Source organism: Henckelia pumila, chromosome 2 (genome assembly GCF_033568475.1).
Source record: "Henckelia pumila isolate YLH828 chromosome 2, ASM3356847v2, whole genome shotgun sequence".
NCBI classification, from domain to species: domain Eukaryota; kingdom Viridiplantae; phylum Streptophyta; class Magnoliopsida; order Lamiales; family Gesneriaceae; genus Henckelia; species Henckelia pumila.
The window spans coordinates 83,021,433-83,047,186 of NC_133121.1; the positions used below are offsets into that span (position 1 = coordinate 83,021,433).

Here is a 25,754-nt window from a genome sequence, read left to right on the forward strand (position 1 = left end):
GTACCCGTTACCATGAATTGATGATTTGTTTGATCAGTTGCAGGGTACTTTTATTTATTCCAAGATTGATCTGAGATCGAGATATCACTAGATGAGGGTAAGAGACTCAGATATTTCTAAGCTGCTTTCCGAACCAGGTACGGACATTATGAATTGCTTGTGATGCCATTTGGATTGACTAATGCACCTGCAGTATTTATGGACTTGATGAATAGAGTATTTTGAGATTATATGGATAAATTTTTCATCGTTTTCATCGACGATATTCTGGTTTATTCTCATGATAGAGATGAGCACGCACAACATCTGAGAATTATATTGCAGACGCTATGGGATAAGCAACTATATGCTAAGTTGAGCAAATGTGAGTTCTGGATTGACCGGGTCGTAATTCTTGGTCATGTTATATCCAAGGAAGGAATATCCGTGGATCCGAGTAAGGTTGAGGTAGTGCTGAACTAGTCTCATCCGACGACAGTGGCTGAGATTCGTAGTTTTCTGGGTCTAGCTGGTTATTACCGTCGGTTCATCGAGAATTTTGAACAGTTAGGCAGGCCTTTAACACAACTTACCCGGAAAGATATTTCTTTTAAGTGGTCCTCAGAGTGTGAGAAATCATTTCGAGAGTTGCGTAGACGTCTGACTACTGCACCTGTGTTAGCTTTACCATCTGGATCGATAGGTTATGTTGTGTATACGGATGCCTCTGGTCAAGGGTTAGGATGTGTACTGACACAACATGGACATGTGATAGCTTATGGATCTAATATTTGTTCACTCAGGCAGAGTTGAACATAAGACAGAGACGTTGGATGGACTTATTGAAGGACTATGACTACGAGATTAAGTATCATCCCGGTTCTGCTAATCTTACTCCTAATGCCCTGAGTCGGCAGGTAAGACTTTCTGCACTTCACACTAGTGATTTATCTCATATGATTCAGGAATGTTGTTCTCTTGGTTTCACGCTCAAGCACAAGAAAGGAAAGAGTGGAATTCGTTTGTATACGGTTTTGTTTGAGCCAGCTTTGTACTCTAGGATCAGAGATGCTCAGATTTCTGATGTTAAAACCCAAAGATTGGCACGTCTAGCCAATGGAGGTAATGAATCTGGATTTCATTACCAATCTGATGGTTTACTGTGTTTGTCTAATCGAGTGGTGGTTCCTGATGATACGGAACTAAGGAATGATATTCTTTCTCAAGCTCACAGAAGCCGATTGACAGTTCATCCTGGAAGCATAAAGATGTATAGGGACTTGCGATCTAGATTTTGGTGGAAGGGAATGAAGCGAAGTGTGTACCAGTTTGTCTCTAAATGCCTTGTATGTCAGCAAGTCAAGGCGGAACATCAACGACCAAGTGGTTTATTACAGAATTTAGAGGTTCCCGAGTGGAAGTGGGAGCATGTGACTATGGATTTTGTTACCCACTTGCCCATGACCTCACGCCAGTGTGATGCTGTAAGGCCGTGAAAATATGAATATTAATTAAGAAATTAGATATTTACATTTCGTATTTGGAAAATATTCAATTTGGAATTTATAGAAATTAGAGATTTAATTTTTGAGCCGAAAATATTTAATTTGAGAATTTACGGATATTTGAGAATTAAATTCTGGGATTCTTAAATTAAAAGAATAAATATTCTAATTGAATATTTATAGGATTAAGATTGAAATTCCGAGTTTTGAAAATTAAAGATAATTTAATTTGAAGAAGAAACTCGAGCAGGGACTAAATTATAAATATCGAAGTTTTAGGGGCTAAACTGCAAAAATGGGATTTGACTTGTCAACAAGAGATTTATATTACACTTTTCATGTGTTTAATTTCCCTTCACCAGTAGCAAGAACGAGAGAGAGATGATTGAAGGTTTCAAGGATCACTTTGCAATTAGTCAAAACTTTAAGGGCCAAAGTGCAATTTTGGCCATTTTCAATGGATTACACGTGTGATGTGTATACATTGCATGAAATATAAATCTCCATCAGATTGAGAAGCTACTTACAGTAGCAAAGCCGAGAGAGAGGAAGGAAACAAATTCCATGGCCGATTCTTCTTCCAAAAAAATTGTAGAATTTGATCCGGCCGGTAGAATTTCAAATTGATCGTATATTTGTGATCACGGCTTCGAGTGCTACACTTTGACGTAATTTTGGCTAAATTCTACAATGGTTTAATTTTGGTGATATTGTTAGATTTAAGATTTGATTGTATAAACGTGTTCTAGTATATACGACGATAGCATATCTAAGTCGGATTTAGAAAAGATCGTCGTTTGAACATGTTTTTGAATTATCGATTATTTTCTGAAATTTCTAGAATTTGTGGGCTAATGATTTCGTGTATATTAGATTGTAATGAGTATGGAAATGGGTTTGAAGTATAGTATTGATGGTGTTTATACTTTTGTAATTACCGAATTCGAGCCGTTACGCCGTCGATTTTAGTTTGTTGAATTTCTGAAAAATTGAGATGCTGATTTCGAAATTGTAGTGATGGAATGATATTGATATGAAGTAGATATCAATGTGTGAAGGTTGTGTAAGTTGTTAGAATTAATAGATAGGACTTTTCGGTGCCGGTTTGCAACCGATACGATACCGGTTTGAATGTCGGTTATCTTGGCAAGTTTTGAAGTGTTTAAGCATGTGTGAGATTAGATGAAATTGAATACTAATATATTACTTGAAAACACTTCAATTCAGATTTAAGTTGAATGGTATCGAAGTCGAGTTGACGATTCCGAATTGAGTTGAAGTTGGCTCCAAGTTGAAATAAGTAGAAGTGGATTAACAAGAGAAATATGAACAGAATTGATTGAAGTGCAGAAATTGGACAGCTTGTGTTTTTATCAAGAATTACTAGAGTTCAGAGATTGAAATCGAGATCAAGGTATGATTCGACATTAACCTTGACAGGTAGAATAACTCGAGAATGTGGTGGTTTTCGAGTTTATTAAATCACATACATAATTGATTAGTTGTTTTACTTAATCTTATATGATCTAAATGAATTACTTGACTTAGTTGATTTGGTTGATATATGAGTTGTTTGATTTAAACATGATTACTTGTTGATATTGATGATTGAATATTTATTTGAGATTGATGAGTTTAGATTATTCTGAATTTTTGAGTTATAGTAGATTGGTTATAGAATTGATAGTAAACCTCTTGAGCCCTAATTCTTTCGAAACCTTGAAAACAGAATCGAAAAGAAAATATTGGACGTGGTGAACTTGTATATGAGAGGCTAGATATCTGACTTGATTTCTTTTGCCACGGTTCTCAGTATAGTGTTCACTGTCCAGGGAATACGAGATTGACCACCTCGAGCGGGAGCGTAGGTGGGAGGCTTGATTTTTGGCCTTATTATATTCCCTGGATCCCAAAGAAATGATTTTTAAAAATATCGATTCAGTGAGACTTGAATCCTTTAACCCTCGACTTGTCTTTGAGTCTTTATGTTATTGAATGAATTTTTCTTTGAAATATATTCGACAGGTAAGGATATAAGGAAATGATGTTTGTGACAGTGATTTCTTATTTGAATTATATCTAATTGATTTATATATATATCTTTCATACTGAGATTTATTCTCACCGGAGTTATCCAACTGTTGTTTTGCTTGTATGTGTGCATTGCATCATGTTGAAGAGTAGCGAGTCGACTTGACATGGAAGCGAGAGATTGAGAGATTAGAGTGGAGACTCGGGTGTTAGAAGAAGTTTATGTTTTGTCAAACATATTAGATTTGGATTCCAATGTTGAGTTGTTGAAACATTGGTTGAGACTTTAATATATTTTCATGTTTTGATGTTTGTATTAAAGCTTGAGACTAGCCTTTAATCTAGATGTATATGATGTTGCTACAAGTAAAATTTAGTTGAGTCACTTTAGTATATATGCTGTCAAACCTTGTATGAAGTTAGTTGTTGGAAGTTTTGATTCAATTTGAATACTTGTGTGCAACTTTTGAGGTTGATGTCTTACATTGTAAAAACTTGTGCAAGATAAGGTTTGAGTTTGTATGCATGTTTTACCTTGTATCTTGTATTTAGATCATTCTAGTATGAATTGGAGATGCTTAGAATGTTTCAAGCATACTAGATATTGCATAAGACAGCAACAACAGATTCTGAGTTTTCTGTATAGAGCATTCTTGCTCGATCGGTGAACTTCAATCGATCGAGCGAGGCAATGTAAATCATCGGGCAGAAATTTGCTGAAATTGTGCTCGCTCGATCGGCTAATTTCAACCGATCGAGCGAGGCCTTGTTGTTTAAAAAAAAAAAAATTTTTATGGCTTTGATTGCTAATTATTAATTCATGTTATGGATTAAATAATATTATTTGATCTTGCATTAATCGTTATGATTTGAGAGATTAGTTCCCGAGTTCTCACAACAGGTGGTATCAGAGAGTAAGTTCTTGGAATGAGTTAGAAGTTGAGCGGGGTAGATCGAGTCGCATGCATTTTTAGTATTGCTTGAATTATGCTTTACTTACTTTGATATAATGTATGCGAACATGATTTACTGATTGAAGGAATTATATGCTTATATGCTTATTTGCTTACCTGATCATGTGAATTCACATGAATTTTTGAATTCCTTGTAAATATGTTTCTTTGAATAACATGAAGAAATGTAAGCATGTGTTATATGGCAAAGCATGAGATTATATGTATTTTAATGATTTGAATAGTATAATCTCTGTGTTGCTTATGAATCGTATTTTAAAGTAAGTCAGGTTCTTTGGGAGATGTAAGCACCCCAGATTGAATCGAACAGTACTCCGTAAGTGAAGTCAGTACCTTCGACTGAACAGATCTGTATTGTAGTAAACTATCAGAATTGATGGATGCTACACTCACACGGATGGAGGTGCTATATGAACGATTTCAGACGTATAATCCGCCAACTTTGAAAGGTACAGAAGATACCAGTGCTTGTGAAGGTTGGTTAGAAGAGCTTGATCAATTGTTTGAATCTTTAGAATACTCTGATGAACGAAGAATCAAGCTGGTTGTATACCAACTGCAAGATTCAGCAAGAAGCTGGTGGTTTGCGACGAAGAAATGTCTGGAGAAATCAGAGGTATAGTAATTTCTTGGCAGGTATTTAAGACTGAATTTTGTCAACGATTTCTGCCGAAATCTTATAGAGAAGATAGAGCATGAGAATTTGTTAACTTGCAACAAGGAAATATGACTATAGACGGGTATGTTGCTAAATTCTCCAACTTTCTCCGATTTGTTCCTCACGTGAATCAGGATGAAGAAGTCCAAACAAATCTGTTTATCAATGGACTGAATCCGGAAATTTATGCTTGGATATATGCGGGGAGACCGAATAGATTGGCTGATGCTATTGACAGGGCTAAAAGAGCTAAAGCCGGTTTTATGAGACAGAAAGAAAGTTCAATTGTGCCTCAGTATTTCGAACAACCGCAATCTCAGTCACATTTATCATCACAGAGCAGATATGAGGCAGGAGGTAGTGTTAGTGGAAGTGAAGAGCGGATACAGTATTTGAGGCAATAGTTCAAGAAGTTTGGGAGTGACTCTTCCAGCTCTAGCAGACCGAAGCAACTTGGTCTGGGTCAAAAAGCAGAATATGCCGGTGAATATTGTACTCACTGTGGAGGAAAACATGCTAGAGATGAATGCCGAGGAACTTTAGGAAAATGTCATCGTTGCTATCAAGTGGGACATTTTTCGAGAGTGTGTCCTAATCCATGGGGAACAAGGAGAAACCTAAATGAAGATCCAACCCTTAGGCAACAAGCATCTATAGATGATTGAGCTCAAACTGCACCAGATGAAGAGACTGCAGGTAATTATAAGATTTGATTAATCTGCCTGCATATTTATGAATCTGGGTGCATTGCATACAGATATAGTTGAGTAATTGATTATTTTACATTATTTGTATGTTGAGCCTTTTTATGCTGTAATTGCTATGTGCTAACCTTAGTGAACGGCTATAAAATATGTTATCAGCAAATGGAGTCTGAAAAGCTGAATTATAGTTTGAAAGAAATAAGATTAAATTGAAGTTGATTGTGTTACTTGAAATATAGTGCGAGTTCCCAAATTCAGGTTCCTCTTTATTTTGGGTATTGAATAAGTTTATGGATCAATCATGATTATTTGGGAAGAATTTAGAGATCTGATAAGATAATTATGAAAATCAGTTACAGTTGAGCCTTCTCTTTGATGTTGCTGAATCGATTATATCATAGGATCATGACTCTTGAATTTCTTGATATCGATTATGAGGTTTTGTATTCGACCTCGATTGATTTTGATTGGCTCTTATTCCTTGATAGAGTCTTAATTTATACACTCGCTTAAAGTAGAGATGCAAGTGAGTTGTTTTCACTTAGCAGATTTTATCATTCAAAATATTTGCTCTTTGGATGGCCTTGACTTGAGTGAGTTTCTTTGATTATGAATTTCCAGAATTGTTGATCAATTGATATATATATTCAGTATATTTTGATGTTGTTGGCTCGTAACTGATAGAAAGTTTGATTCAGAGTATCAATAAGAGTTTTGGATTGATTGTATGATTTTTCCAGAACTTGAGAAATAGAAAGAAGAAAATTAGAAGAATTCTTGATCAACTGATTAAAGACTTTGTTTTGAACTTGAGATATGAGACAAGATATCAGATCAGAGATACTGGACTTTGAGATGAATATTCATTTGATTGTGCCAGATAATCTAGACATGAGATATCACATTCTGGAAGAGGCACACTACAACAGATTATATATCCATTCAGTTGTTTGGAAATGTTGTATGAATTACTTGGAAATCAGTATTGACAACAGAAAATGGAAGACAATATGACAGAATTGAGTTACCAATACCTATGTTTCCAGTAATAGAAGCAGAAAAGAAGAGACTGAGTGATCTATGAATCAGTTTAGCAACTCTAAAGTCGAAACAAGAATAATTTTGCGACAAATTTTAGTTCGAAATTACTCAAATCATCATGAGTTTGCAATTTGTATTGAAGTAGATTCGTCTGATTCAAGAATATGCTGTATTAGTTGTAATATTGATATGAGTTGCTAGCTGTTAAGAAGTTAGTGATATGATGAAATTACAGGAAATTGTTGAAATTTATTGTCGAGATAGAGATTTGAGATTTAGTTGGTAGATTGTGGCATCGATTTTCAGAAGTTCTGAGTGTTTGATTGCTTTATGCCACCCTTTGATTGATGGATTGTCTGAGGTGACTATCCAGATTTGAGAAAATGCTCAGAACTATAGTATCTAATTCGATACTAACTGATAGATTTTGCCACTTTCTTATTGCAATTCCTGTAACCGTTACTCGATTGATATAGATATCGTGTTTTTGGTTAAGAAATGAGAAGAAAAGCAGAAGTTTCTTTGTGATGATTCGGTATTGCAACAGTATCGGTGATCAGATCAGATGTGCTTTGATAAAACAGAGAATATGAAGATTGATTCGTACCGAATTTGAACATAGCAGATTAGACAGAGTTAGATTTGAAACTTGAACAGAATGTTCAGTAAGAAATGCTCTCTCCGGAGCAATATCTGATTCAGAAAGAAATTTAATTATGATTTGATGAATAATAGATACAGATTTTGATCAGAAAGAAAGAAGAAGATAAGATATTAGAAAAGATATCTAAGCTCTTAGAATTGAAGTCATAATTACTTCAGTCAGCTTTACAGTCTACGAGATTCAGTAGTACGATTGAATGCAATTTCGAGGACGAAATCATTCCTTAGAAGGGAGGAATTGTAAGGCCCTGAAAATATGAATATTAATTACGAAATTAGAGATTTACATTTCGTATTTGGAAAATATTCAATTTGGAATTTATAGAAATTAGAGATTTAATTTTCGAGCCGAAAATATTTAATTTGAGAATTTACGGATATTTGAGAATTAAATTCCGGGATTCTTAAATTAAAAGAATAAATATTCTAATTGAATATTTATAGGATTAAGATTGACATTCCGAGTTTTTAAAATTAAAGATAATTTAATTTGAAGAAGAAACTCGAGCAGGGAATAAATTGTAAATATCAAAGTTTCAGGGGCTAAACTGTAAAAATGGGATTTTACTTGTCAACAAGAGATTTATATTACACTTTTCATGTGTATAATTTCCCTTCACCAGTAGCAAGAATGATAGAGAGATGATTAAAGGTTTCAAGGATCACTTTGCAATTAGTCAAGACATTAAGGGCCAAAGTGCAATTTTGGCCATTTTCAATGGATTACACGTGTGATGTGTATACATTTCATGAAATATAAATCTACATAAGATTGAGAAGCTACTTACAGTAGCAAAGCCGAGAGAGAGGAAGGAAACAAATTCCATGGCCGATTCTTCTTCCAAAAAAATTGTAGAATTTGATCCGGCCGGTAGAATTTCAAATTGATCGTATATTTGCGATCACGGCTTCGAGTGCTACACTTTGACGTAAGTTTGGCTAAATTCTACAATGGTTTAATTTTGGTGATATTGTTAGATTTAAGATTTGATTTTATAAACGTGTTCTAGTATATACGACGATAGCATATCTAAGTCGGATTTAGAAAAGATCGTCGTTTGGACATGTTTTTGAATTATCGATTATTTTCTGAAATTTCTGGAATTTGTGGGCTAATAATTTCGTGTATATTAGATTGTAATGAGTATGGAAATGGGTTTGAAGTATAGTATTGATGGTGTTTATACTTTTGGAATTACCGAATTCGAGCCGTTACGCCGTCGATTTTAGTTTGATGAATTTTTGAAAAATTGAGATGTTGATTTCGAAATTGCAGTGATGGAATGATATTGATATGAAGTAGATATCAATGTGTGAAGGTTGTGTAAGTTGTTAGAATTAATAGATAGGACTTTTCGGTGCCGGTTTGTAACCGATACGATACCGGTTTGAATGTCGGTTATCTTGGCAAGTTTTGAAGTGTTTAAGCAATTGTGAGATTAGATGAAATTGAATACTAATATATTACTTGAAAACACTTCAATTCAGATTTACGTTGAATGGTATCGAAGTCAAGTTGACGATTCCGAATTGAGTTGAAGTTGGCTCCAAGTTGAAATAAGTATAAGTGGATTAACAAGAGAAATATGAACAGAATTGATTGAAGTGCAGAAATTGGACAACTTGTGTTTTGATCAAGAATTACTAGAGTTCAGAGATTGAAATCGAGATCAAGGTATGATTCGACATTAACCTTGACAGGTAGAATAACTCGGGAATGTGGTGGTTTTCGAGTTTATTAAATCACATACATGCATGATTAGTTGTTTTACTTAATCATATAGGATCTAAATAAATTACTTGACTTAGTTGATTTGGTTGATATATGAGTTGTTTGATTTAAACATGATTACTTGTTGATATTGATGATTGAATATTTATTTTAGATTGATGAGTTTAGATTATTCTGAATTGTTGAGTTATGGTAGATTGGTTATAGAATTGATAGTAAACCTCTTGAGCCATAATTCTTTCGAAACCTTGAAAACAGAATCGAAAAGAAAATATTGGACGTGGTGAACTTGTATATGAGAGGCTAGATATCTGACTTGATTTCTTTTGCCACGGTTCTCAGTATAGTGTTCACTGTCCAGGGAATACGAGATTGACCACCTCGAGCGGGAGCGTAGGTGGGAGGCTTGATTTTTGGCCTTATTATATTCCCGGGATCCCAACGAAATGATTTTTAAAAATATCGATTCAGTGAGACTTGAATCCTTTAACCCTCAACTTGTCTTTGAGTCTTTATGTTATTGAATGAATTTTTCTTTGAAATATATTCGACAGGTAAGAGTATAAGGAAATGATGTTTGTGATAGTGATTTCTTATTTGAATTATATCTACTTGATTTATATAGATGTCTTTCATACTGAGATTTATTCTCACCGGAGTTATCCGGCTGTTGTTTTGCTTGTATGTGTGCATTGCATCAAGTTGAAGAGTAGCGAGTCGGACTTGACATGGAAGCGAGAGATTGAGAGATTAGAGTGGAGACTCGGGTGTTAGAAGAAGTTTATGTTTTGTCAAACATGTTAGATTTGGATTCCAATGTTGAGTTGTTGAAACATTGGTTGAGACTTTAATATCTTTTCATGTTTTGATGTTTGTATTAAAGCTTGAGACTAGCCTTTAATCTAGATGTATATGATGTTGCTACAAGTAAAATTTAGTTGAGTCACTTTAGTATATATGCTGTCAAACCTTGTATGAAGTTAGTTGTTGGAAGTTTTGATTCAATTTGAATACTTGTGTGCAACTTTTGAGGTTGATGTCTTACATTGTAAAAACTTGTGCAAGATAAGGTTTGAGTTTGTATGCATGTTTTACCTTGTATCTTGTATTTAGATCATTCTAGTATGAATTGGAGATGCTTAGAATGTTTCAAGCATACTAGATATTGCATAAGACAGCAACAGCAGATTCTGAGTTTTCTGTATAGAGCATTCTCGCTCGATCGGTGAACTTCAACCGATCGAGCGAGGCAATGTAAATCATCGGGCAGAAAGTTACTGAAATTGTGCTCGCTCGATCAGCTAATTTCAACCGATCGAGCGAGGCTTGTTGTTTAAAAAAAAAAAAATTTTTATGGCTTTGATTGCTAATTATTAATTCATGTTATTGGATTAAATAATATTATTTGATCTTGCATTAATCGTTATGATTTGAGAGATTAGTTCCCGAGTCCTCACAGATGCTATCTGGGTCGTTGTGGATCGTTTGACAAAATCTGCACATTTCATTCCTTACAATAGAGAGTATTCATATGATCGCATGACACGTTTATATATCCAGAAGATAGTGCGATTACATGACATTCCATTGAGTATAGTCAGTGATAGGGATCCACGTTTTACCTCACGATTTTGGGGTAGTTTTCAGTAGGCATTGGGTACTACTTTGAGTTTGAGTACTGCGTATCATCCGGAGACTGATGGACAGTCGGAACGGATGATACGGACACTCGAAGATATGCTGAGAGAATCTGTTATGGATTTTGGCTTGTCATGGCAGGGTCAGTTACCTTTGGTAGAATTTGCCTACAATAATAGTTATCATCGCAGTATTGACATGGCACCCTTTGAGGCACTGTATGGGAAACGATGTCGTACTCCATTATTCTGGGATGAGGTGGGAGAACGACAAGTCGAGGGGCCAGAGTTGATACAACAGGTTGCAGACAAGATAAATTTGATCAAGAGGAGAATCAAAGCTGCACAGGATAGACAAGCTAGTTATGCTAATGTTCATCGTAGGCCATTGCAGTTCGAGCCTGGTGACCATGTGTTTCTTCGAGTTTCACCTTTTAGGAAGGTAATGAGGTTTGGTTTGAAAGGTAAGTTATCACCTAGGTACATTGGGCCATTTCAGATTTTGGAAAATATCGGAGATGTTGCTTATCGTTTGGCGTTACCGCCATATCTCTCCAGTATTCACGACGTATTCCAAGTGTCATTGCTTCGGAAATACGTAGCTGATGATTCACATTGTAACGCCCCGTTTTTATTTTAATTGACTTTAATTGAGATAATCAGTGATTTCAGAATTCAAGAACTGACTTTTTATTGATCAGGGACTATTTTGAAATTTTTGGAAATTTCAGGGACTAAAATGCAAATACGGAGTTTTATATAATGTCTAGACTCTTTTTTACTTGGTCATTCACTATATCTTCTTCCCCATCGCGATTTCCCTCCATTGAAGACGCCATTTGAGTTCTTTGAGCTTTTAGATTTCAATTTCCGGTCGATCCGTCCGTTGGAAATTTTTACTGAAGGTAGTTTAGCGATCACAGCAAGGAGAGCTTCGTTCTATCGTAAGTTTTTCTTCGATCATATATGTTTTATTTTTCGGATGTATTTGGAATTTGATTCTTTTCGGGTATGATGTTCTTGAGATTATTCTTATCGTTTATTCTCAGACGGAATTGAAATAGAGCGTCGTTCGAAATTGTTATGATATTTAGAAGCATATTTCAAAATGTTGGGTTTTGAGATGTGTTGGATTTGAGTTTGAATGTTTGAATGATGATTGATATGAGTTGTTTGGATTGATATTATGTTGTATGCATTTCCGGTTTATCAGAATATAGCCGTTATGCCGTCAGTTTGAGTTTCGGGATATCGTTTCTATTGATTTGATTATACCGAGTTTGATGAGGTTTTGATATCGATATTGATCTTGTGAATTCTTCTGTTATATTGATTCGAGGTCCTTGGAGTTGCTTGATTGCAGCTTCGATCAGTTTGGAAGATTTGAGCCGGTATAGTATCGATTTCTTACTTATCGATCAAAGATCTTGAATAGATATTGAATGGAGTATTGTTGTTTTACAGATTGAAGATTGTGAAACGATGAGAAGGTATAAGACGACTTTGAAATGGAATAGGATGATTAACTCGATTCTAGATTGAATCGAGTGTCCTAAAAGAAATCTCATACTTGCATGTTTATATGCTTATTTGAACTTATGATTGAATTGATATTTGAGTGCATGAGATTTCATATGCATTCATATTGAACCGATTGATTATTCATTTTGAATTAGACGATCTGAAGATTATAGTTGAGTGGCCTTGGTTGGCAATTTACTACAAGTGTCGATTAACTCACTATAATGCCCTAGAGTCTAGAGGATTAAAAAATACCTCGTCCACCTCGAAAGGGGAGTTCGGTGTGATTGTTGGATATTTTAACCTCGGGATCCCAAACCAAATAAAGAAAGAAAGAAGAATTCCTTTTGATTATCTGAGTCTGTTAATCCAAAAGTTTTAAAGTCATGCATATCATTTTATTTCGCAGTGAAATGAATGACTTGAAGTTTATGTGGAATTTAATTATATATCATGTTTTGATATATTATGTGATATTGTATGCTAGTCTCTTTTACTGGAAATTGTATTCTCACCGGATTATCCCGCTGTTGTCTTTGTTTGTATGTGTACTTGGCAACAGGTGAGGAAGGACCGAGTCAGAGGCAGCATGGCTAGATGGTTGAGAGGATAGAGTGAGACTTGGATGTTAGGAGTCGTTTATGTATTCGAACTCCTTTTTGTTTTTGAATAAGTCCGAACTAGATGGATTTTATGCATGTTATATTTTGAGAATTGTATAACTCTAGACCTTATCCTTTTATATCTTGTTGAATGGGATATTATGTTATTGTGGTATGGTTTGATTTGAGATTGTTTTGGAAGTAGAAAACCAGATTTTTTTTTCTGGTACAGAGCATCTCGCTCGATCGGTTGAATCTTACCGATCGAGCGAGCACCCCTGTACCAAGGCAGAGAGTTGGGCATTTCTTGTCCGCTCGATCGGTAAGATTTTACCTATTGAGCGTAAGCCTTTTTATTTTCCTGGCAGAGTCTTGGATTATTTTGGCCGCTCGATCGGTAAGATCTTACCGATCGAGCGAGCACCCCTTTTAAAAAAATATTATTTCTTTAATCCTTTTGTTTAATTGCATTATCCTAAGATTAGTTGATTAGAATCGAGGCCTCACACACATATTATTCAACCTACTGATGTTCAGCTAGAACCAGATCTGTCATACGTGGAAAGACCACTTCGAATCCTTGACAGGAAAGAGAAAGTATTCCGGAACAAGACTATACCATTGGTTATGGTGCAATGGCAACACAGAGGTGTAGAAGAAGCGACTTGGGAGCTCGAGAATCATATGCGAGCGGAACATCCTGAGTTGTTTGATGTATATTCCACTGATATGTATAGTATGTACAGTATCTTTTGAATATACGTTTGGCATGTACAGTACTTGCTGATGAATAAACTTGCATGTTTAATTCCTTGATTGTTACCCAGACTGAAATTTTGAGGGCGAAATTTCTTAAGTTGGGGAGAATGTAGTAACCCGTACCCTGTTTTAAGTTAATTAAATATTACTCGTGATTAAGGGTTACTAAATATATGGTCAAGGGATTAAATGAGATGAAAAATAATTGAATTGTGTGTTAAAAATATGTATTCAGAAATATCGGTTTACAGACGATATTAAATTACATATTTGATTTTTATAGCACACATGATTGGAAATAATTTTAATCGGGTCAAGTTTGAATCCCAAATGAATATCAGAGTACACATAGTTAAACACGTTTACACGGTTTAATTGAGATATATACAAAATATATCTATCATCTCCGCCACATCATCAACATCTTCATCGTTTTCTTTTCCATTTCCCGTTGCTTTTTCTCTCTCCTCTACCGACATCTTCTTGTCGTCGTAACTCCACCGACGGTTACCGATACTCAAAAGTAAATATACCGTTGGACTCCTCGTGAAGAGATTTTTCCATTGACACCCATTTCACCTATTTTTTGTGCGACTGGACGAAACCCGACGCCGACAGCCGCCATTTTCTCGTCGTCGTGCCACCGCCACTGCCGGACATCAGTGTTTAGTTTGTTTAATTGTTGGGTTTGTTTCGAAGCTTTGGCATAATTTTGAACACATCAACGGGCTAATTACGGACGAAGGTATGGTCCAGGAATCCTATTAAAAAATAGTAGTATCTGCTAGCTTAGTTAAGGCTTGTAGATAATAATTAGTGATACAATAAATATTTGATTGTTATCTTGAAATCTAGGTCCTTACATAGACTCGAACTATTACGTAGAAGGTACATAAATATTGACTGAGATAGCCAGCGAGTATGCATGTTTATATGTTGCATTTTTAAGTGGCATGATGTATGTTTTACTGATTTTATATTCATATGTCATGTGCACATACATGTTGAGCCTATTTTCTTTGACATACCTATGATAGTAGGGCCGCTCAGCTCTACACCGGTATATGGTCTAGCACTAGTAGTGTAGCGGAGACGGATATGTCTTGCTACTATGGTGTTTTAGACCAGTGTGGCTGTACCCAGAGGTTGATCCGAGAGGTTTCGACACTCATGTAGGAGCCTAGTCTGAGCATGATTTGATGGATTACCCGATGTCCAGTCATCATATGCATGCATCATATTTATATGTTTACTCATGTTTACGTACTGGGCGTTAATCGCTCACGTCCTTGGTATTATCTTGGACAACCCATTCGACGGGACAGGTTCCAGGTTGGACAGAGCATGAGATTCGAGGCAGGACTAGAGCGTAGGAGTTGTTAGCTGTATAATAATATCTTTTAGTTTTTATTGTATATAGTTCGATATGGTTGTATCACTACAGATTTGGGTTTTAGTAACGATTTTTTTCTGCTGGTTTATGTATATTATGAGTTTTGTTTCCATAAGTTTTACTCTGATAATTAAGTATTTTTTTTAAGTTGATTGCATGCTTGTTAGTAGGTGACTCAAAGAAGGGTCACTACACTAAAACTATATGGTAAGTCTATATTGTAAGTTTTCTTGACATCACCATTTTAAATAGCATAGCAATTAAGAAATTCTAAACTTTCCATTTTTAAAATAATTTCCTATATTTAAGATTTTTAACAAACAACTCGACTCCCAGTCCAACTTCGTATTTAAAAAAGGATCCAAACATATCTATACCTCTATACCAATTATAAAAGTATGAACCAAGATCAAAGTTTTTCCATTGTGTATTGTCAACTTTGTCCTTCGTTTGTACACATTTGATAAATTTAATAAGGATGCTTTTGTAAAATCAATTTTTGATAATGTCAAAACTGACAAACTACGTGTATTCTAGATAAGAATCCAGTTTCCTAGAATATTGAAACACCAAAATACTTGTGTTATTTGTAGATAAAGTGAATATATATTTTCCACAAAATTTTTAATTAAATACCGATTCAGTTTTTTAGGAGATTGAAACACCAAAATAATGCAACTTAAAAAGAATCCGTTTCAAGACTGCTTAGCGACCTATGACATATCAGTGCAAGTTTCACTCTCAAGTGTCCATTTCATCCAACAACCTCTAACAAACACACCTTCCTTGAGATTATTTTTATGAACCGCCAGATTTTTCACCCTACTTTCTTAAGACCCAATAATTACCCGCAAACTTAGCTATAACTATGATAGGATTAGAATTTTAATCCCCTTGTCTATAGCCCGAATGGAGCATCAACCCCATTTCATCCTCAAACATAGCCTTGGACGTGGTAATTAGAATTTCAATTCCTCGTCCATGACCCGGATGGAGTTGAGTTTTTAAAACTATTTTTTATTCAAAATTTTTTTTTCAAAAAATTTGGTGCGCCCAAGATCATAAGTTCAAAGTTAGAGACTCATAAAAGTTCACAGAACACAGTTAAGACCCACAAAACACTTATTGTCGTTCAATGATCAAACAGACAGAAACTTCATCAAATCTTTTGCTACAATTCACTGATCTAACATAAGTGCTTAAAAATATTCACGGGTCAACCTACAACAAAATTTTGTTTTTTCCACAAAAATCATAACTTCATATCATCATTGGCTCCCATTCATCATCCTACTCAACACACAAGCAAACAACGACAAAACTGATGAAATGCAAACAGACAAAACGAACTATATGCAACACAAAAACAAAATACAATGAAATATAAACTAGACTCCCCCCCCCCCCCCCCCTAATTATCCAAAGCATTGCCCTCAATGCTTTAGAAACAATGAACAGAATGCAAGACGAACAAAAACAAAATGAAAACAAAAATAACACTCCCCTAGTTGTAGATTCGTCCTCCTTCTCCGGCTGTAGAACTCCGACATCAACTTCTCTTAACGGGGCAACATACTGCACATATAAAGGAGAGGATGTGGTGATATTGTATTATATTTATTTGAGTTAATTTGTATTATTAGGAGAATTTACATTGATTAAATGCATTGTATAGTTCCTAACTATTGTTTTTGGTTTTATTTAGGAGAAGAAGGAGAATGAGCAAAAGGTAGATGAATTTGAGAGGAAAAGATGGAAAAGCTATTGCGCAAGAATGAATTACGGAGAAGCAATGATAAAAATCTTTTTTTTGATTTTTGAAAGATCCAAATCCAATCTCCACTGTTGCAAATTAGGTTCAAGATGTTTTGAAGTTGATGTCCAAATTTCGGATCGATCCGACGGCTAGAACTCCAGATATGAATTTTTTAAAATCATTGCGTGTCGGACAGAATGTTGCTCGCTCGATCGGTTACTTTCTACCGATCGAGCGAGATCTGGGTTGGAAAAATATTTTTTTTTGGACAAAGCATGTTCCGCAACATTTAACCGATCGAGCAAGGCGTCGCGCAGACTCAGAAATAGGAATTTTTGAGAATAAAAATTCTTGAATTTTCGGGCTTTATTTCGTGGGCTTTCCAAGCCATATAAATAAAATATAAAACATCAGATGAGGGGGATCGCACGCGAAGATAGAGAGGCGGTTAGGATGGCTGAACGTGAGAGAAACTCTTTGGCGGCTAGGTTTTATCTTCCTTGTTCTTAGATTAAATTTCTTTATTGAATTCTTCTAAGTTTTATTCTTGGTTGAGAAAGACAAACCCTTGAAGTTTTATTTATCTTGTGAGATTTAGATTTTCATTGTTTAATTTTTATTTGAGTATCAAGAGTTGTTTGAAATTGATTGTTATGTTTGTGTGTTTGATTATTAGCTGACTATCTAATAATTTTCTCATACAATCTACTACTAAATTAGATATCAAATATGTAATTTTTTGAACCATCTAATTTGTGAAGCAACTATGATTAATAATTTTTTTCTTGTGAATTTGTTAATTCGTAGGAACAACAATTGACTAGATTAAATACATCCGCTTGTGTATGTGTTGTCTAGATTCATCAATTTCACTCGTTTGAATGCTACCTTGGGTTTAAACCTAGCTTAATCACTTGTATTTTGGTTAATTCATTGGTGAGGGTTAATTTAGAAAGCTTGTGTCTAATTAACTAAAATTAAGGTGAGATAGAAATTAAATTTCCAATGATGAATATTCAAATGTTAATTAATTATTTTTAGAGAATCAATGATCGAGTGAATAACTTCAAGGGTGTAGTCGACTGATACCAAGTTTGTTAATTTATTTATTTCCCATAATTTTAATTCTTGCATGCTAGTCAATAATATTTATTTTAAATTGCTTTTAATTAGTGGTAGTTAAATTTAAATTCAAAAACCCTCTTTTCATTTATTTTCAGTATTTTTAAGAACACAATAAATTGCACCTTTCTCGTGGAAACGATCCCTACTCTCGCTACTACATATTTATTTTTTTGAGTTGAGTTGGGTTAATTTGGCGCGATACGACTAAGCGCTACAAAATTTTTGCGCCATTGTCGGGGAAGGCGTTTAATTTATTTGTGTTTTTGTTTTCGTTCTATTCATCGTTTTCTAATCTGTTTTTGCAAGAATTCTTATGGTGTAATTCTTTGAGATGTCAAATCAACAAGTATTCACAAGTTTTATCCAGCAACACGGAGAGTCATTCTACGCAGCATGGGAGAGATTCAAGGATTTGGCAACCATCTTCCGGTATCATGATTTTTCTAACTTTTCTATCCTTACATTTTTTTCTTGAGGGTTTGGATGCAGTGACAAGAAGATGGGTAATTGATGGAGCTTTCACAACCGGTACTCCACTATTTTGCCGAGATGATGATAGTATGATAAACCTGTTGGATGATATGGCAGAATTTGACTATCACCGATGTTAGGATCTTACACCACATGTATGGAGCCATCAATACCCACAAGATACTCAATACCTAGATTTTACAGACCAACCATTCGAGCTTCAAAAGGATGAGGGAAGTTGTTCTCAATTGATCTTAAATCCACTAGAGGATATAAGGAGCAAGTTTGTGGCATCGACTGAGGTAGCTATGGAAGATTTAATCAATTCTAGATGCCACCTTTTGGAGAAAATAGAGAATATCAAGAGATCAATTCTCCATGAACACCAAGAATAGGAAGTGAAGAAAGATACTCAAGCAGTGACCAACCCAATTTGGTTCGATGATGATGACTTAGAGAACCAGGATTGGGAGTGCGAATCAAATCATGCTGAAAATTTAGAGGTGTTTGAGTCTTCTCTTCTTATTGAACCTCAGTCGAAAGATGTTCTGGAAGAAATAGGGTATGATGGAAATATGTTGCCACTCAAGTTTGAGGATGACAGAGTTCAAGAGTCTATCGATTTGAGCTCATCGATAGTATTATCATACACACATTCCCAAGATCCTTCCCTTCCATCAATACCAGTTTCAAAAGATGTTGGCTTCCGAGAGCCCACAGAGATGTTCTTTTCCCATGTTTACCAGCTGTTATGGAGTGTTGTTGAGGTGACGAGCTTAAACTGTATACATCTAGCCAAGCTTGAGGGCACATGGAACAAATACCCATTTGTGGTGTCATATGACACTTATTTTGGGCATCAGCCGCTCTTTGAGGAGTGCTTCTGAGGGTCAAGCTGAACACTAAAAATCAGGTGCTGCTTGGAAGGCAACCCAAGGGGAGTATTTTTTTCCATATCTTTTATTTTTTTTGTTTTTCTTTAGTGTTATTTTTACTTACATTGGGGACAATGTAAGATCTTAAGTATGGGGGAGAGGACTTAGCTAGTCATTGAGAGGATGTAGCCGATTTTAGAGAAAGAAATATTTTTAGAGCTCATAGTTAGTGATGAATATGACTATTGAAATTCACTAGCCTATGATGATGAAGTTTTGTTAAAAAATTATTTTTGTGAAAATTTTTCCTCTTGATTGGACATGAGAACCGTAGGTTGAATTGTGAATAATCTTAATCACACATGTTAGACCAGTGAAATGTAGCGAAGTAATTGATGATGTTTGTATCTGTTGGACCATTGCACGACAATATGTGTTTGTTGATCTTGATAGTGTCTTTTGAGTTCTAATGATTTTTATGACATTGCATGTACGATATTGGGCGCACCTGTTAAAACTTTTTAATGAAATTTTCGAGAAAAATAAAATTAAATCCATCCGGGTTATGAGCAAGATATTGAAATCCTAATCATCTTGTTCTTGACTAAGTTTGCGGATAAAATGGGGTTAAAATTTTGAAAAATTTTAAAATAACAATTCCATCCGGGCTTGAAAAGTGATTGAAATTCTAATCACTTTTCCATGGCTAAGTTTGCGGGTTCAATGGGATTGATGCTCCATCCGAGCTATAGACGAGGGGATTGAAATTCTAATACTATCACAGTTATAGCTAAGTTTGCGGGTAATTATTGGGGCTTCAGAAAACCAGGTACAAAATCCGGTGGTGCGTAATAAATCTCAAGAAAGTCGTGTTTTTGTTTAGGGATTGTTAGGAGGAAGGATCCTTTGATTGTGATACTCACACTGATTTGTCATAGGTCGTTAAGCAGTCATAAAACGGATTCTTTTGAAGTTGCATGTAATTGGAATAACATGACACACACACACGTTCACGCTTAACTAATGGTGTATTATGGAAAATCGAGAGAGTTCATAATTTTGTTTTGTATGTTGGAATTTCTCTGAGGCTGTGATGTCTATAATTCATCCTTGCTTATGTTTTTTTTGTGTTCATATTATTTTTACATGTCTTGCTCGAGGGCGAGCAAGGTTTAAGTATGGGGGATTTTGATGTGGTGATATTGTCTTATATTTATTTGAGTTAATTTGTATGATTAGGAGAATTTACATTGATTAAATTCATTGCATAGTTCCTAACTATTGTTTTTGGTTTTATTTAGGAGAAGAAGGAGAATGAGCAAAAGGTAGATGAATTTGAGAGGAAAAGATGGAGAATCTATTGTGCAAGAATGAATTACGGAGCAGCAATGATATAAAACTTATTTTTGATGTTTGAAAGATCCAAATCCAATATCCACCATTCAAAATGAAGTTCAAGATGTTTTGAAGCTGTTGTCCAAATTTCGGCTCGATCCGACGGCTAGAACTCTAGATATAAATTTTTTAGAATCGTTGCGCGCTGGACAAAATGTTGCTCGCTCGATCGGTTACTTTCTACTGATCAAGCGAGATCTGGGGTGGAAAAATATTTTTTTTGGACATAGAATGTTTCTCTCTATCCACAACATTTAACCGATCGAACGAGGCTTCGCGCAGACTCAGAAATAGGAATTTTCGGGAATTAAAATCCTTGACTTTTCGGGCTTTATTTCGTGGGCTTTCAAAGCCATATAAATAGAAGATAAAACATCAGATGAGGGGGATCACACGCGGAGATAGAGAGGCGGTTAGGACAGCTGAACGTGAGAGAAACTCTTTGGCGGCTAGGTTTTATCTTTCTTGTTCTTAGATTAAATTTCTTTCTTGAATTCTTCTAAGTTTTATTCTTGGTTGAGGAAGACAAACTCTTGAAGTTTTATTTATCTTGTGAGATTCAGATTTTCATTGTTTAATTTTTATTTGAGTATCAATAGTTGTTTGAAATTAATTGTTATGTTTGTGTGTTTGATTATTAGCTGACTATCTGATAATTTTCTCATACAATCTACTGCTAAATTAGATATCAAATCTGTAATTTTTTGAACCATCTAATTTGTAAAGCAACTATGATTAATAATTTTCCTCTTGTGAATTTGTTAATTCATAGGAACAACGATTGACTAGATTAAATACATCCGCTTGTGTATGTGTTGTCTAGATTCATCAATTTCACTAGTTTGAATGCTACCTTGGGTTTAAACCTAGCTTAATCTCTTGTATTTTGGTTAATTCATTGGTGAGGGTTAATTTAGAACGCTTGTATCTAATTAACTAAAATTAAGGTGAGATAGGAATTAAATTTCCAATGATGAATATTCAAATGTTAATTAATTATTTTTAGAGAATCGATGATCGAGTGAATAACTTCAAGGGTGTAGTCGACTGATACCAAGACTTGTTAATTTATTGATTTTCCATAATATTAATTCTTGCATGCTAGTTAATAATATTTATTTTAAATTGATTTTAATTCGTGGTAGTTAAATTAAAATTCAAAAACCATATTTTCATTTATTTTCAGTATTTTTAAGAACACAATAAATTGCACCTTCCTCGTGGGAACGATCTCTAATCTCGCTACTACATATTTATTTGTTTGAGTTGAGTTGTGTTAATTTGGGTGTGATACGACTAGGAGACGGGTAAGGCCGTGGATTAACAAAAAAAAAATAGAAAATAAAATAACATAAATAGATAAAGGAAAAAAAAAGCTGGGTTGCCTCCCAGTCAGCGCTAAGTTTATAGTCTATTGCCCGACTTTCCAGTAGCAGCCATCGAAGAGCGGCTGCCGCCCCTAGTAAGAATCATACGACTCTATGTATGGGTCTTGATTTCCTATGCCCTCAAGCTTGTTGTGATATTGACATGGGAAGCACGTCGCCTCAACAATACTCGGTATGAACTGATTATTTTGGAAGGAGACTCCTAATCTAGACTGAAGCTCATCGAGGATATAATACTGTGGAGGTGGAGTTAATGGCAATAATGGATCTTCTAGTGGTGTCCATTTAAAGATCATTGACGAGGTCAAAGCATTCTTCTTGTATATTTCTTCCTCCTCCACTGTCACTTTTGGCTCATCTTCGCATTCAAATTCCTCAAATAAATTTTCCTCTTGATCTGGCTCAATTAAGGTTGCAGGATCACATTCCCATGCAAATTGATCAACACAAATCGCTTCATTCTCTTGGTTGATACCAGGAACGAATTGCATCAGAAGCTTCATTTGTTCATCCAAGAAACTCAAAGAATTGATGTGAGTTTTTGAAAATTTCTGGTTGATCTCTGATTGTTTATTAACAATGTCATGCAACTGATTAAAAAATTCTTCAGAGTATGCTCCATTCTCCACGTTATGCTCAAGAGGTTGCTTTGAAAACTTTGGGTAGTGGGGTGTTGGAGGATATTGGTGACTCCAACCCTGCAGTGAAGGATCACAATACCAATGATATTTGAAATCTGCCATGTCATTTAACAAGTGCATCGCACTGTCGTAATCTCGGTTGAACAAGTGACTTCCAGTGGCCAAAGCTCAATAATCTACCCAACTTTTTGTTTTCTCATCCAATCCACCATAGAAAATTTGAGTTAGCGTGTAGTTTGAAAAATCATGGTGGTGAAATATGTCTGCCAAATTATTGAATCTCCCCCAAACAGCATAAAATGGTTCCGAATATTGTTGGTCAAACCTTGTGAACACTTGTCGATGATCCATCTCCAAGTACCTCACAAGTAAGAAAAAAAAATTAATAATTAAAAATAAAAGTAATATAAGAAAAAAAAATGTCTAGTCTCAAGCAAATAATCTATCCTAATATTAACTAAACAATCCCCGACAACGGCACCAAAAACTTGATCGCTAAAATCGGTTTCTACTAGCAGTTATACTAGGTCAAGTAATAGTAAAATGGACAGAGAGTCCAAGTATCGATCCCACAGGGACTGTTGTCAATTCTCAAGATTTGATTATTTTACTTAATCTAGATAAAATAATAGAAAGGAGTATGAATTGAATAAAATAAGAATTTAAAATAATAAATAATAATGAAATTAACTAGAAACTGGAACTCAATAATAATTCTAATTAAAATAAGTCAACCAAGACACATGCAGGTACCGAACAAATCATGAAACATGTACCTGATTCAGGACTCAGATTTAATATTAAATTACGGTGAATTCTCCTAACTTGTTTAAAGGTCTATTTCTAGAACAATTAAATCTATTCAAATATTGACGGATTAATTTTCATAATTCTAATCAAACTCAAATCCATTAGGAACTATGAGAATTCAGTTTGCACCTAAAACCGCACGATGAAATTGAATACTATTTCTAGTCAATTTTACCTCGTGTTAATTATTAGAGTGATCGAAATCAATTCCTCCTCTGTCGACTTGGAATCGATTAACATGCAAGCAAACAATTGGCCAAATCATTCACAAGACAAATATAAATCTAATAATCAATAATATAAAACCAAATCTGAAAAATCCCAAACAAACAACCAAGTTTTCTACATAGACTTTTTTGGCCCAATCACACCGTCTCGGTTGAATAAAAACTACTCAATAATTAGAAACAATAATTCAAAAATAAAAAGAAGAAGAAAGGAAGAAGAAATTCTAAAGAAGACGGAGCATATCTCCAATCTCCAATCCTCCTAGACGCCTCACGATCTCTGCGTTTCGAACCCCCTTTCATCTGCTGTTAAGTCCCCTTTTATATGGCTTTGAAAGCCCATAAAATAAAGCCCGCAAAATAAGACTTTTAATTGCCAAAAATTCTGATTTTATGATATGCGCGATATCTCGCTCAAGCGGTAGAAAATCCCGAGCGAGCAACTTTGTGCCCAAGATCTTAATTTTCTGCGATATGAACGGACCCCGTTCCAGGTCCGTTCCTGGGTCCGTGCTTGTGTACTTTCCAATGCGCAGTTTTCTTGAAAAAATCATATATCTAATTCTAGTTGTCGGATCGAGCCGAAATTTGGACAGAAGCTTCAAAACATCTTGAAATGTAATTTTAACTATGGAGATCGGATTTGGATTTGTCTATCATTAAAAATGAATTTTTGCCCATTGTTTCTTCTTAATTCATTATTCAAAAATCCATAAACAAGTTTGGCTATCACGAAGTTGAACATCAACAAGTTTGAATCTGTTGAGAGCTGTTTCAAGATGAGAAGCAGCAGTAAGAACAAACATCTTATCTTCCAATTTGGCCAAGTATTCCAACTTGTTCTCTTGAAGAATTTGAGAATATGAAATTTGTGATCGGTAGAGAAATCACTCATCAAATTCTCGTAATCGGAATCGAACTGCTCTGAGAATGCTGGAAATAATGAGCATTGTTTCTATTTTAACAACTGATGGCGCCTTAGATGGAGGTATAAAAACGTCTTTGCCTTTGTCTAGAGGATCGGCTATGGTTTTACTACCAGTATTTTGAGCAGATGGCTCAATAATGGTAATGCTTTTGGACGGATGAAAAGATGAGCTGACTTGTGGAGCAATAGAAGTGGTCATCTCGTCAGTAGATGGAGTAGAATCTGTAAGCATTGAAGATGAAATTGGCGCAATTGTAAATATAGTACTGTCAGTTGGTGCAGGTATCTACTGTAAAGGCGATAGTACTTGAGCGACTGATGATGTTGGAAATTCACTGAATGAAGTAGGTTCATCATATGATGAAGAAATGATCAGTGCTGAGGGTGCGGATACTCCTACAGACGAGGTAGTGATATGTGAAGTTGGAGTTTTCACTGTTGACAGAGGCTTTAGCTTCTTTGTCTTCGGTTGAGGTGCTTTAGAAACCTCTTTCTTCTTCGGAGAGGGAGAAGGGCTGCCAAAAACTTGAACCAATGGAGAATTGTCAATAGAATCTCCGGCTTCATCGAAATCAATATGCAATGCGTCTACTAGTTCTGGAGCGCTTCTTTAGTGTACCAACAGTAGCCATCTGCTGTTCAGATCCGATTTCCTGCTTAATGACTCTTAGATGGTCAGCTGTGACTTTGTTCTTTTGCAGAAACACAGGAATGGTAACCACATTGAGCCATTTTGAGACATGCAATGGCTCAAACTATGATGAATCAACACCAAGTAGTCCAAGGATATGACAAATATGCAAAGAAAACCCTTCAGATTTTCCTTTTTCTCGAATCATCTCACAAAGTGTGGAGTATAAAATAGATGACCATATATTGAAGCTTTTCAAGAGTGATTTTGTCATAAGAGCCTGCTTTGGCGAGCACCGATTTTCCACA

The 25,754-nt window shown here is 35.2% G+C and overlaps 1 protein-coding gene and 1 non-coding gene across 2 annotated transcripts; one reads left to right on the forward strand and one right to left on the reverse strand.

Moving 5' to 3' along the window:
* The first annotated feature begins 231 nt into the window (after positions 1-231).
* LOC140877810 (uncharacterized) lies at positions 232-2,111 on the forward strand. Its single transcript, XM_073281391.1, has 3 exons — positions 232-447; positions 945-1,409; positions 1,995-2,111. Exons 1-3 carry the CDS (start codon positions 232-234, stop codon positions 2,109-2,111), a joined length of 798 nt encoding a protein of 265 aa, XP_073137492.1.
* A 16,305-nt stretch (positions 2,112-18,416) lies between these two features.
* Positions 18,417-18,521, reverse strand: LOC140885850 (small nucleolar RNA R71). Its single transcript, XR_012151264.1, has one exon. It is a non-coding gene; the product is annotated as a small nucleolar RNA R71 (small nucleolar RNA).
* Positions 18,522-25,754: the final 7,233 nt, after the last annotated feature.